This window comes from Phocoena sinus, chromosome 8 (assembly GCF_008692025.1).
Source record: "Phocoena sinus isolate mPhoSin1 chromosome 8, mPhoSin1.pri, whole genome shotgun sequence".
In the NCBI taxonomy this organism is placed as follows: domain Eukaryota; kingdom Metazoa; phylum Chordata; class Mammalia; order Artiodactyla; family Phocoenidae; genus Phocoena; species Phocoena sinus.
The window spans coordinates 22081673-22095382 of record NC_045770.1 but is presented as its reverse complement, the minus strand read 5'-3'; the positions used below and the strand labels follow the sequence as shown (position 1 = coordinate 22095382).

Genomic DNA, 13710 nt, shown 5'->3' with positions numbered 1-13710 from the left:
AATTTATTAGCAAAAATAATCGTTAATGCTTACAACCAAAGGAAATTAATTAAAAGTAGACAAAGTAGTTTTGTCTTCCTTCATATTTAGTACTTATGAAAAAGAAATTATACCTAAGGGCTTAAATACTATGAGGAAGTGATAGAGAACTGAAATTTTAGGTTAATATACAGTTTTGCCTTTAAATAGAAAATTTGAAATTCAGGAATCTGAGCTAAGAATTGTAATAACTTCTCTGGATTCTAAAGAAAAATCCCCATGTACATTCTAATATCAGGGTCATGTACACTACTATAATTCAGAACTGAGATATTTAAAAGTAACATTTGATGTACTTTCTAGATTTTATAAATAATACTACCAACTAACACTTGTATTCACAATTAAAATTGTAAAGCATACAGTTCACGAACTGTAATCAAAAACAGTAAGGTTGACAGAGCACAACTGTTATCCCCAGTTTGCAGATTCAGACACTGAGGCTTAGAGAGTTTAAGTTATGTACTAAGGCCACATAATTAGCAAAGGGTAGAATTAGCATTCAAAATCTAGGTCTGCTAATGATGTTTTCCTATGCCATGCTACTTTAAAATAACTGTTATATTGAAACCGAGTCCCCCTAAACCAAGTTCTCTTACTGAGTTTTTGATTAATCTCTCTATCCAAAACTTTATTCCCTTTCCTTGTCCCCTCTGACCTCAATCCTGTGCTAAGTAAACACTAATCAACCAAGTCAGATGACTAAAGTTGCTACTGTCCTACTGTCGCTAACATTGTTAATGTACTAAAGTTGCTATTATAGATATCATCATTAGTGTACAAACTCAGGTTGTTTCTCCAGGGCAAGATGAGCTAACAGACCCTCAAGCCACAGACCACTGGCCAGAGAATCTTAAACCACAGACTTCTGACTCCCAAACTGTCACAAGACAATGATTAATTCTAGCCTCTTTGTTCTTCCCCTTTAAAAATCCCCTAACTCAAAGACCAAGTGGCAGTGGATCTGAGGCTTGTCTCCCACTCCCTTGCTTGGTACCCTGCAATAAATGTTACACTTTCCTTCACCACAACCAGGTGTCAGTAGACTGGCTTTCCTGCCTGGTCTGGTGAGCAGACCCAAGTTCAGCAGAGACAGCAGTATGCTGCAGATGAGAACAGAGCCCTAGACTAGGAGTCTGAAAACCGAGTTTTAAAAGCCTTTTGAAAAGTTAGAAACTTAATTTTAATTCTATGGAGGAAATATAGCCTGGCACTTACTATTTTCAAAAGCATTTATTAAGCAACTATCTACCTGTGTGAGAATTTTTACTAATGAGCAACAATAGTCATGTCTTCCTCAAGCCCAAATTATCACTGCCTCCATTTATTGCTTATCTTGTGGGAATGAGAAGAGGCAGAAACTTTAATTACAGAGTATATAAATCTATGTAACTTCTGGGTCATAACTTTTAAAACTATACTCTCTGATCCAGCTGGCAACTTAAAAATCTAAAACAAACAAACAACAACAACAAAAAACACAACCATTTACAAACCTCTAAAATATGATTTTTCAGAGACTATAACATAAAAGCACGTTTCACTTACCGCTGGGGTAGGAGTCTATCATTAGCCAGGTAGCCTGGCTTATGAATCTCTTTATTAAAATCTCCATACTTGGCTTGGACAGCATAGGAAGCCAAAAGAACTGCAGTTTCTGGTGGACAATATATCTCATCATTTAAGATAGCTTCTTTAACTTGCAAGAAGAAAAGTCTCTGGGTTATTTCTTGAATTAATTCCTCAGAAACATCTTCAGGAAAGAATTTAGCTCTAAATTTGAACTGCAAAGGATTCTCTTTTTTAACATCTTGCTGTGTCACCTGAAACAGTAATTTCAAGTACTGTCAAAAATATTAAGTTCACAATAACTGACCACAGTCACATAAACTTCTCTTTGGAACAAAGTAGGATGTAAAACGTAAGTATGATTCTAAATCTATTAAGATTCTAAATCCGTAAAAAATGTATGTGTGAAAAAGATTCTATGCTCATGAATGTGACCGGTAGTTCACAGATCCTAACTAATAACTAAATTGAAATTTCTCTTGAGAAGCTTATCCTTAAGATGTTTAAATTAAGGTCAAAGTACTAAGTAACACCTCATAGTATTTTTTACTTCTGAGTTTTCAAATAGCAAAAATGAACATTTCTGTTTTCGAAGATGGTAAGTTGATGGTACCTTACTAAATTAAAAGACATGACACCTCTAATGATTCACAGAGATAACTGTAAAAAGAAGCTTGAATTCAGTCAGACTCTGAGCTTTTCTGGCACAAATTCATGACCATGATAACTTCAAAGAACCTTAATTATTAGCTGGATGTTATCATACATGCTTTACCTTTTTATTTAGCTTAAGCCACGTAGAATAGCCCTTGCTGTCCACATACTGCAGCCCAAAAAACCAGACTTCACGCAAACCAACCGTTTTCACCACCTTAAAAAAAAAAAAAGCCAATTTCAGTTCAACACTCACATTATAACTGGATGGCACTATACTTCAAAAGAAGAACAAAACTACATAGAAATTATAGGTTTATTCTTTTGCTACAGAAAAGATCTTTCCTAAACTTAACATAGTAATTAAAGGAATGTTTCTGAAAATTTAAATTCAGGTTTTGTTTATTAAATTTTGTAGTGTCATTTCAATCTTATTTGATCCACTGTTTTGTATGTCCTTTTCCTTCTCATCTCCCATCATGACCCAAACATAAAAAGAAGAATCTGGGGAACAGACACAGAGCTGTCATAATCCCACCTTTCCTATTTCAGTTTAGCACCCCACCCCCAAAACTATACTATTAGGTAGCCCAGACAATAGTATCATTTTGGCGATAAGAGTCTCTGAGGACATGTAAATGCCACGCCTCAGGGTATCCAGCTGCTGATTTCACCCCCATTCCTACTTCCCTTCATTCACCATCATATATTCTATGTTCCACCCTCACTGAGCAAAAAACCATCCTTGGAACATGCCATAAATTTTACACTTCTACACCTTTGGTCGTGTTTCTTCCCCTGTCTAGAATGTTTCTTCTGTACTTTTACCACCTGTTAAATAATGTATTCCTCAAGGCCCAGCTCAACTAACATGCTTCCGTGAATGAAGCTTTCCTATCATCTAGATAAAATTAATCACTTGATCATTGATAATCCCATAGTACTTTACCTATACTGCTATTTGAACATTTATTTTATCATAATTAACTATTCTTAGTAGAGTGTCTATTTACCCTCCTTGACTGTTTAAAACTAAGGACAGAGATTACTGCCTTATTCATCTTAATATCCATGTCATCTCCAAGAATGATTAGCCTGTGGTAGGTACTCAGCAGTATTAGGGTAAATAAAGTGGTAAACTAGGATTATTAATCTACACCTAGGATGAGGCCAACAAAAATATTTTTTTAATTCTATTTTTAAAATAAAATGAGGGAGGTGAGAGTTTATTAAGATTTTAAAAGCTTTACAAAAAGATTCAACATTAGTTCTTAATAAACATTCTTGGTTTAAAATAGACAATAAATATTTCTTTTTACTTTTTTTGGCTTTAAAAACCTTTTTATTATTGAAAACTTCAAACATATACAAATAAACAGAATAGTACAATAGTGTAAATGTACTCATCAGTCAGCTTTAATAGAAAGAAACTCATGGCCAGTTTTGCTTCATCTACAGCACCTCTCCCCTCTCAGATTGTTTTGAAGCATATCCCAGATACACCATTTTATTTGTAAATACTTTATTTTAAAATTCTTAAACATAAGGAGTCTTATAAAAACAAAAATACAACATTACAATACCATTATCACACCAGAAAGACTTAACAGTTCCCTAATATGCTGAAATTTCTGTGGCTACTTTTAAAATATGTATTTTTTAACAGTTAATTTATTCCACTTAGGATACGAATGAGATTTACAAATTGCATTTGTTTATCATTTTGTCATTTTTTAAAATTGTTTTATGTTGTAGTAAATTTGTATTATAACAATTTAAAACCATGTTTTGTTCATTCATACCCTCAGAGAGTTGTAGAATCTTTCATTTTTTAAACCATAGTTAAAATACCATTATTCACACCTAAAAAAATTAGCAGTTATTTCTTGCTATCAAATATCTAGACAAGTTTTTCTTATGAATTTTTCTTAATAGTTGGCTTCTTGAGCCGCAATCCAAACTCCACACTTTTTATTTGATTGGTATATCTTTTTTTTTTTTTTTTTTTTCGGTAGGCAGGCCTCTCACTGTTGTGGCCTCTCCCGTTGCGGAGCACAGGCTCCGGACGCGCAGGCTCAGCGGCCAGGGCTTACGGGCCCAGCCGCTCCGTGTCATGTGGGATCTTCCCAGACCATGGTACAAACCCGTGTCCCCTGCATCGGCAGGCGGACTCTCAACAACTGCGCCACCAGGGAAGCCACGGTATATCTCTCTTAATGTTAACTCTTTCTTACAGTTTTCTCTTTAGTTTTTTCCCTTTCTATCTTATTTCTGTATTTATTTTTTCACATCTTTATTGGAGTATAAATGCTTTACAATGTTGTCTTAGTTTCTGTTGTACAACAAAGTGAATCAGCTATATGTATACATATATCCCCATATCCTCTCCCTCTTGAGCCTCCCTCACACACTCCCTATCCCACCCCTCTAGGTCATCACAAGGCATCGAGCTGATCTTGTACTATGCGGCAGCTTCCCACTAGCCATCCATTTTACATCATGTAGCATATATATGTCAGTGCTACTCTCTCATCTCATCCCAGCTTCCCCCCACCAACCCCCGCCGTGCCCTGAAGTCTATTCTCTACATCTGCGTCTTTATTCCTGACCTGCTACAAGGTTCATCAGTACTGCTTTTTTAAATTCCATATATATGTGTTAGCATACGGTATTTTTCTCTTTCTGACTTACTTCACTTTGTAAGACAGACTCGAGGTCCATCCACCTCACGACAAAGAACTCAATTTCTTTCTTTTTATGGCTGAGTAATATTCCATTTTTTGTATGTGCCACATCTTCTTTATCCATCCGTTGATGGACATTTAGGTTGCTTCATGTCCTGGCTATTGTAAACAGTGCTGCAATGAACATTGTGGTACACGACTCTTTTTGAATTTTGGTTTTCTCAGTGTATATGCCCAGTAGTGGGATTGCTGAGTCATAGAGTAGCTCTATTTTTAGTATTTTAAGTAACATCCATACTGTTCTCCATAGTGGCTGTATCAATTTACTTTCCTACCAACAGGGCAGGAGGTTCCCTTTTCTCCACACCCTCTCCAGTATTTACTGTTTCTACATTTTTTGATGATGGCCATTCTGACTGGTGTGAGGTGATACCTCATTGTGGTTTTGATTTGCATTTCTCTAGTGATAAGTGATGTTGAGCATCTTTTCATGTATTTGTTGGCCATTTGCTTGTCTTCTATGGAGAAATGTCTATTAAGGTCTTTTGCCCATTTTTTGATTGTGTTGTTTGTTTTCATGATATTGAGCTGCATGAACAGCTTCTATATTTTAGAGATTAATCCTTTGTCAGTTGCTTCATTTGCAAATATTTTTTCCCATTCTGAGGGCTGTCTTTGAGTCTTGTTTATGGTTTACTTTGCTGTGCAGAAGCTTTTAAGTTTCATTAGGTCCCATTTGTTTATCTTTGTTTTTATTTTGCTTACTCTAGGAGGTGGGTCAAAAAGAATCTTGCTGTGATTTACGTCATACAGTGTTCTGCCTATATTTTCCTCTAAGAGTTTTACAGTGTTTGGCCTTACATTTAGGTCTTTAATCCATTTTGAGTTAATTTAGTGTGTTCTAACTTCATTCTTTTACATGCAGCTGTCCATTTTTCCCAGCACCACTTATTGAAGAGGCTGTCTTTTCTCTATTGTATATTCTTGCCTCCTTTATCACATGTGTGTGGGTTTATCTCTGGGCTATCTATCCTGTTCCATTAATCTATATTTCTGTTTTTGTGCTGGTACCATACTGTCTTGATTGCTGTAGCTTTGTAGTATAGCGTGAAGTCAGGGAGCCTGATTCCTCCAGCTCCTTTTTTCTTTTTCGACATCGCTTTGGCTATTTGGGTTCGTTTGTGTTTCCACACGAAATGTAAAATTTTTGTTCTAATTCTGTGAAAAATGCCATTGGTAATTTGGTAGGGATTGCACTGAATCTGTAGACTGCTTTAGGTACTACAGTCATTTTCAAAATACTGATTCTTCCAATCCAGAAGCATGGTATATCTCTCTATCTGTTTATGTTATCTTTGTTTTCTTTCATCAGTGTTTTAACAGTTTTCTGAGTAAAGGTCTTTTGCCTCCTTAGGTAGGTTTATTCCTAGGTATTTTATTTTTTGTTGCGATGGTAAATGGGATTGTTTCCTTAATTTCTCTTTCTAATCTTTCGTTGTTGGTGCATAGGAATGCAAGAGATTTCTGTGCATTAATTTTGTACCCTGCAACTTTACCAAATTCACTGATTAGTCCTAGCAGTTTTCTGGTGGCACCTTTAGGGTTTTCTATGTATAGTATCATGTCATTGGCAAACAGCGACAGTTTTACTTCTTCTTTTCAAATTTGGATTCCTCTTATTTCTCTCTGACTGCCATGGCTAGGAATTCCAATACTACGTTGAATGACAGTGTTGAGAGTGGACATCCTTGTCTTGGTCCTGACCTTAGAGGAAATGCTTTGTTTTTCACCACTGAGAATGATGTTTGCTGTGGGTTTTATTATGCTGAGGTAGGTTCCCTCTATGCCCACTTTCTGGAGAGTTTTTATCATTAAATGGGTGTTGAATTTTGTCAAAAGCTTTTTCTGCCTCTAGTGATATCATATGGTTTTTATTCTTTAATTTGTTAATATAGTGTATCACATTGATTTTTTTTGCCTATACTGAAGAATCCTTGCATCCCTGGGATAAATCCCACTTGATCATGATGTATGATCCTTTTAATGTGTTGTTGGATTCTGTTTGCTAGTATTTGTTGAGGATTCTTGTGTCTATGTTCATCAGTGATATTGGTCTATAATTTTCTCTTTTGTGATATATTTGTCTGGTTTTGGTATCAGGGCGATGGTGGCCTCATAGAGCGAGTTTGGGAGCGTTCCTCCCTCTGCAATTTTTTGGAAGAGTTTGAAAAGGATAGGTGTTAACTCTTCTCTAAATGTCTGATAGAATTCGCCTGTGAAGCCATCTGGTCCTGGACTTTTGTTTGTTGGAAGATTTTTAATTACAGCTTCAACTTCATTACCTGTGATTGGTCTGTTTATATTTTCTAATTCTTCCTGGTTCAATCTTGGAAGGTTGTACTTTTTCCAAGAATTTGTTCCTTTTTTCCAAGTTGTCCATTTTATTGGCATATAGTTGCTTGCAGTACTCTCTTATGATCTTTTGTATTTCTGCGGTGTCAGGTGTAATCTCTCCTTTGTCATTTCTAATTTTATTGATTTGAGTCCTCTCCCTTCATTTCTTGATGAGTCTGGCTAATGGTTTATCAATTTTGGTTATCTTCTCAAAGAAACAACTTTTAGTTTTATTAATCTTTGCTATTGTTTTCTTCATTTCTATTTCATTTACCTCTGCTCTGATCTTTATGATTTCTTTCCTTCTAGTAACTTTGGGTTTTACTTTTTCTTCTTTTTCTAGCTGCTTTAGGTGTAAGGTTAGATTGTTTATTTGAGATTTTTCTTGTTACTTGAGGTGAGTTTGAATTGCTATGAACTTCTCTCTTAGAACTGCTTTTGCTGCGTCCCATAGGTTTTGGCTCATCGTGTTTTCATTGTCATTTGTTTCTAGGTATTGTTTTTATTTCTTTGATTTCTTCAGTGATCTCGTTCTTTAGCAGCACACTTTTTAGCCTCCATGTATTTGTGTTTTTTACTGGTTTTTTTTCCTGTAATTGATTTCTAATCTCATAGCATTGTGGTTGGAAAAGATGTTTAATACAATTTCAACTTTCTTAAATTTTCCAAGGCTTGATTTGTGACCCAAGATGTGATCTATTCTGGAGCACATTCCATGTGCACTTGAGAAGAAAGTGTATTCTTCCGTTTTCCGGTGGAATTTCCTAAAAATATCAATTAAATCTATCTGGTCTATTGTGTCATTTAAAGCTTGTGTTTCCTTATTTATTTTCTGTCTAGATGATCTACTGGTGTAAGTAGGGTGTTAAAGTCCCCCACTATTGTTGTGTTACTGTGGATTTCTCCTTTTATGGCTGTTAGCATTTGCCTTATGTATTGACGTGCTCCTATGTTGGGTGCATAAATATTTATAATTGTTAAGTTTTCCTCTTGGATTGATCCCTTGATCATTACGTAGTGTCCTTTCTTATCTCTTGTAATAGCCTTCACCTTAAAGTCTATTTTATCTGATATTAGCATTGCTAATCCAGCTTTCTTGTGATATCCATTTGCATGGAATATCATTTTCCATCCCCTTACTTTCAGTCTGTATGTGTCCCTAGGTCTGAAGTGGGTTTCTTGTAGACAACATATATAAGGATCTTGTTTTTGTATCCATTCAGCCAGTCTGTGTCTTTTGTCTGGAGTATTTGATCCATTTACATTCAAGGCGATTATCGATATGTATGTTCCTATTACCATTTTCTTAATTGATTTGGGTTTGTTTTTGTAGGTCTTTTTCTTCTCTTGTGTTTTCCACTTAGAGAAATTGCTTTAGCATTTGTTGTAAAGCTGCTTTGCTGGTGCTGAATTCTCATAGCTTTTGCTTGTCTGTAAAGCTTTTGATTTCTCCATCAAATCTGAATGAGATCCTTGCCAGGTAGAGTAATCTGGGGTGTAGGTTTTTCCCTTTCATCACTTTAAATATGTCCTGCCACTCCCTTCTGGCTTGCAGAGTTTCTGCTGAAAGATCAGCTGTTAACCTTATGGGGATTCCATTGTATGTTATTTGTTGCTTTCGCTGCTTTTAACATTTTTTCTTTTTATTTAATTTTTGATAGTTTGAGTAGTATGTGTCTCAGCGTTTTTCTTTTGGGTTTATCCTGTATGGGACTCTGCATGGGACTTGACTATTTCCTTTCCCATGTTAGGGAAGTTTTTGACTATAATCTCTTCAAATATTTTCTCAGACCCTTTCTTTTTCTCTTCTTCTTTTGGGAACCCTATAATTCCAATGTTGGTGGGTGCATTTAATGTTGTCCCAGAGGTCTCTGAGACTGTCCTCTATTCTTTTCATTCTTTTTTTCTTTATTCTGCTCCCTGGCAGTTATTTCCACCATTTTATCTTCCAACTCACTTATCCATTCTTCTGCCTCAGTTATTCTATTGATCCCTTCTAGAGTATTTTTAATTTCAGTTATTGTGTTGTTCATCACTGTCTGTTTGCTCTTTAGTTCTTCTAGATCCTTGTTAAACACTTCTTGTATTTTCTCCATTCTGTTTCCAAGATTTTGGATCATCTTTACTATCATTACTCTGAATTCTGTTTCAGGTAGGTTGCCTATTTTGTCTTCATTTATTTGGTCTTGTAGGTTTTTACCCTGCTCCTTCATCTGTAACATATTTTTTGTCATTTCTTTTTTTTTTTGATGGGTAGGGCTGTATTCCTGTCTTACTGGTTGTTTGGCCTGAGGCGTCCAGCAATGGCGTTTGCAGGCAGTTGGATAGAGCTAGGTCTTGGTGCCAAGATGAGGACCTCCAGGAGGCCTCACTCCAATTAATACTCCCTGGGGTCTGAGGTTCTCTGTTAGTCCAGTGGTTTGAACTCAGCACTCCCACCGCAAGAACTCGGGCCCAATCTCTGGCCTGGGAACCAAGATCCCACAAGCTGGGTGGCATGGCCAAAAAAAAAAAAAAAGAGAGAGAGAGAAAAAGGAGCAGTACAATAACAAAGAATAAAGATAAAAATATATTAGGAAAAATAATAATATAATTGAAACAACTGCAACAAGGTAAAACTAAACCACAACAGCAAAAAAAAAAAAAAGGTGGGGGAGAACAAGCCAAAAGGATCAGAACAATAACAAAGTATAAAGAATAAGATAAAATTAGAAAAAATAAAAATGCGTCAACAACAAGGTAAAACAGAACCCCAATCTAAAAGAAAAAAAAAAAAAAAAACGAAGAAAAAAAGCCTTGGTTATGGGGAGCAGAGTTTAGATGGGGGGTGGAACTTAGGCAGGGGTGGGGTTTAGGGTGGAGCAGGGGCCTAGTTGGGGTGAGGGGTGACGTTTGAGCATGGGGCAGGGTCTAGGCTCAAAATATATATATTTTTTTAATTTCATTTTTTATGTAGCAGGTTCTTATTAGTTATCTATTTTATACATATTAGTGTATATATGTCAAAAATCTAAAAACATATCAGGCTTTTGGTTTCAAGAGAGCAAACTGAACCCTTCAGTTTACTTTCCCTGTTTAAAAATTTCACTGGCATGACATACGCAAAAAGTTAAAAACAAGAAAAAACATTTAGCTGTGCTAGGAAAGGTTACCACGTTTTAAAAAAAAAAAAAAAAAAAAAACTGAGAAATTTCTGAATGGTATAGGATATAAAGACCCATACTGATGGCAAATGCCAATCAATGCCAAACAACCAAAACTTTTTTTTTTAATTTTTATTTATTTTTTTGGCCACATCTGGTTTTCATTGCTTCATGTGGGCTTTCTCTAGGTGCTGCGAGCCGGGGCTACTTTTCGTTGCAGTACGCAGGCTTCTCATTGCCGTGGCTTCTCTTGTTGCGGAGCACAGGCTCTAGGCGCGTGGGCTTCAGTATTTGCAGTATGCAAGCTCAGCTGTTGTGGCACGTGGACCCTAGAGAGTGTGGGCTCCAGTAGTTGTGGCGCTCAGGCTCAGCAGCTGTGGTGCACAGGCTTAGTTGCTCCGTGACACGTGGGATCTTCCCAGACCAGGGACCAAACCTGTGCCCCCTGCATTGGCAGGTGGATTGTTAACCACAGCACCACCAGGGAAGTCACAACCAAAACTTTAATGTGGACAAAAGAGACCCCAGATAATTCAACTTTGGCAAAAGATAGGTTGTCCCAACAGCTCCACAGAAAACATTCCAGCTCAGAGTGGCAGGAGTAGGAAATGTCAAGAGCAGCAGAGAGAAGTGTACCAACGCGCAGGCTTCAGCTTCTGTTTCTAGGCTTTTTGTGATTCACAATGCTAAGTAAAAGGGGGATTTGCCACAGTGGGGCACAAGGGACAGTCTCTTAGCGAACTTCAGACTATCACACACAAACCAGGAAAAATGAGAGCAGAGTTGTGAAATTCCTTAAGAGGTCCCATCTTTCCCTACTTCTAAAAGTGTTCTAGGAAACTTTAGATCATGAACTTACAAGTAAAAACATACTTGGGCACATAACTACATTATATGTATATTTATTTAGAAGTTATACAATGCTATCACTAATATATTAGCATATTTTAAAAAAATAATTTGAAAGAGGAAAGACAAAAATATAGACAAACATTTTAATATTTTTTCTTGCATCCTAACAGATCATGTTGAGTACTCCTTGGGGATATTACTATTCTAATTCCACAAGCAGAAGCTGGAAGAGGAGGCCAGTGAAGAAAGAGTCAGCAGGGAGCAAACCAAAGGACCTCAAGCACTCAACTAGAGTCCTCCACAGGGCAGATGGCCTCAAGCTGACATCCTAATCAGAAGTGAGGTTTTGTTACAGGTGGATTCATTTGAGAGAACTCCTACCCCTAGGTCTGCTCCTGGCCTGATCCTGAACCTACTGACCTGACAGGCCACCCATATACTCACTACACCCAAGGTAAACGCCTGCTTTTAGATCCTAACATTCTGGCTCTCATTATCAGGAAATAGAACAGGGACTACAAGAATTAATTGCTGAGAGAGCCCATACGAGACAACAATACTCTTTAACTTAGACCTCTTCATTTACAATATGAAATGTGTATAGCAAATACTGTTCTAGTACTTTAAACAGAGTCTCAATTAGTTCTCACAAAAACCTTCTGAAGGAGTAATGTTATCATCATCCTAATTGTACAAATGAGAAAAATGAGGCAAAGAAAGTATTTGTTTGCGTGAAGTCAAAGAGCTACAGCTGCGATTCTACTACAGGCAGTGTGGTTCCAGAGCCCACACTTTTCAACTACTACATATTACTGCATTATAATAAATGTAATTTAATTTTCCCTCGTGTCCAAACTAAAGCAATTCTGCTTAGTAAAAAAACAAAGATTTTATTTCTCACTATCCAATACCAAAAAGGCCCACTTGCTGATTCGTTTTTGACTAACACAAAACATTTTGCTCACTATAAATAACATTTCAATATGCTATGAAGTAGTAAATGCTAACTGCATCTACATTTTTATTCAAATAAGATAGACTATGTATTTACAAAACAGGAGACCTAGAAGAATCAACAGAAGTGAATATTAGTTCACAAAAGTAAAATATCTATAATGTATGGTGCATGCAGCTTCCTATGTTGTTTTCTTAAAAATTTGCTCACTCACACCAAAAAAAAGCCTTTCATCTTCCAAACAGACTTTATCAGGGCGTTCAAGTTCATTAATTATCTAATCAAGAGATTAAGTTTACTACTTTGTCAAGAGAAGAAACAACTTTCCAGGAGTTTTAAAATTCTATTTCATCGTATTTTGGATCAGTAGCTATCTAATATGTTATTTATTGCTGTAATGCCAGAAACTCTCTCTCCCATATTCTAAGGTCAATAGTAAGCTTGATCACAGACTATTGCTCTCCTGCTCATATGTATCAATAAAAGTTTATGTAAAAGTTACCTTCCTCCTTTTTGCAATCAATTCACTTCTTAACCACTTGACCTCTGGTCACCAATCTCTTTCCTCCTTTTCTCAATGAACCTTGATTACTTACAACATTATATACAGCATTACCTAGAGAGCCTAAATAAAACTACTAATAGTTTAGAGCAGGTCCCAGACTAACAGAATCTCTAGAGGTGGTTTCCAAGCATTGCTTTTCTTTTTTCCTCTTGAAAGCTCCCCAAGGTGGCTCAAATGTGCTCTCAAGAGTGAGAAAAAAAAAGACAGTATCAGTAGTCCAAGTTCTTTAACATGTTCTAACTCCAGGCTAGCATATTATGAGCCGACAACATCAAACTGCTGTCAGGTGCCTGTTTATAGCCTGTGCCTTTGCTCCTGCCATCCCCTTGAAACCAAGTTCCCCTAAAACCGAGTTTAGGATTAACCTCTCTATCCAACTTTATTCCCTTTCTTGTCCCCTCTGACCTTAATCCTGTGCTAAATGAACACTAATAATCAGAGTCAGATGACCAAAACTGCTGTTGTTGATAATATCATTAATGTACTAAAATTGCTGTTGTATCATCAGATATCATCATTAATGTACAGCTTACTTCTCCAGGGCTAGATAAGCTAACAGACCACCAAGTCATGGACCACCTGTCTAGCGAATCATAAACCAGAGACATCCTTTCTTCTACGATTAAGAAATGTCACAGAAAATGTCACAAGATGATGATTAACCCCAGCTTCTTTGTTCTTTCCCTTTTAAAAAAACCCTCTAACTCAAAGACCAGGTTGGAGTGGATCTGAGACTTGTCTCCCACTCCCTTGCTTGGTGCCCTGAAATAAACCCTTACTTTGCTGCAAACTCTCACTTTCAAGAGTTTGGCTTTCTATGCTGCGGGAACACAAGCCCATTGCTTGGTTACACCC

General features: G+C 36.6%; 1 protein-coding gene across 2 annotated transcripts in view; it reads right to left on the bottom strand.

Moving 5' to 3' along the window:
- Window positions 1-13710, bottom strand: part of RDX (radixin) — a 99759-nt gene that overhangs the window by 56951 nt on the left and 29098 nt on the right. For both annotated transcript variants that reach the window (XM_032640165.1, XM_032640164.1), the window contains exons 4-5: window positions 2384-2479; window positions 1588-1862 (exon numbers count right to left, since the gene is read on the bottom strand). In XM_032640165.1, the coding sequence (XP_032496056.1) occupies window positions 1588-1862; window positions 2384-2479 (371 nt within the window). The remainder of the gene's footprint in view (window positions 1-1587; window positions 1863-2383; window positions 2480-13710) is intronic.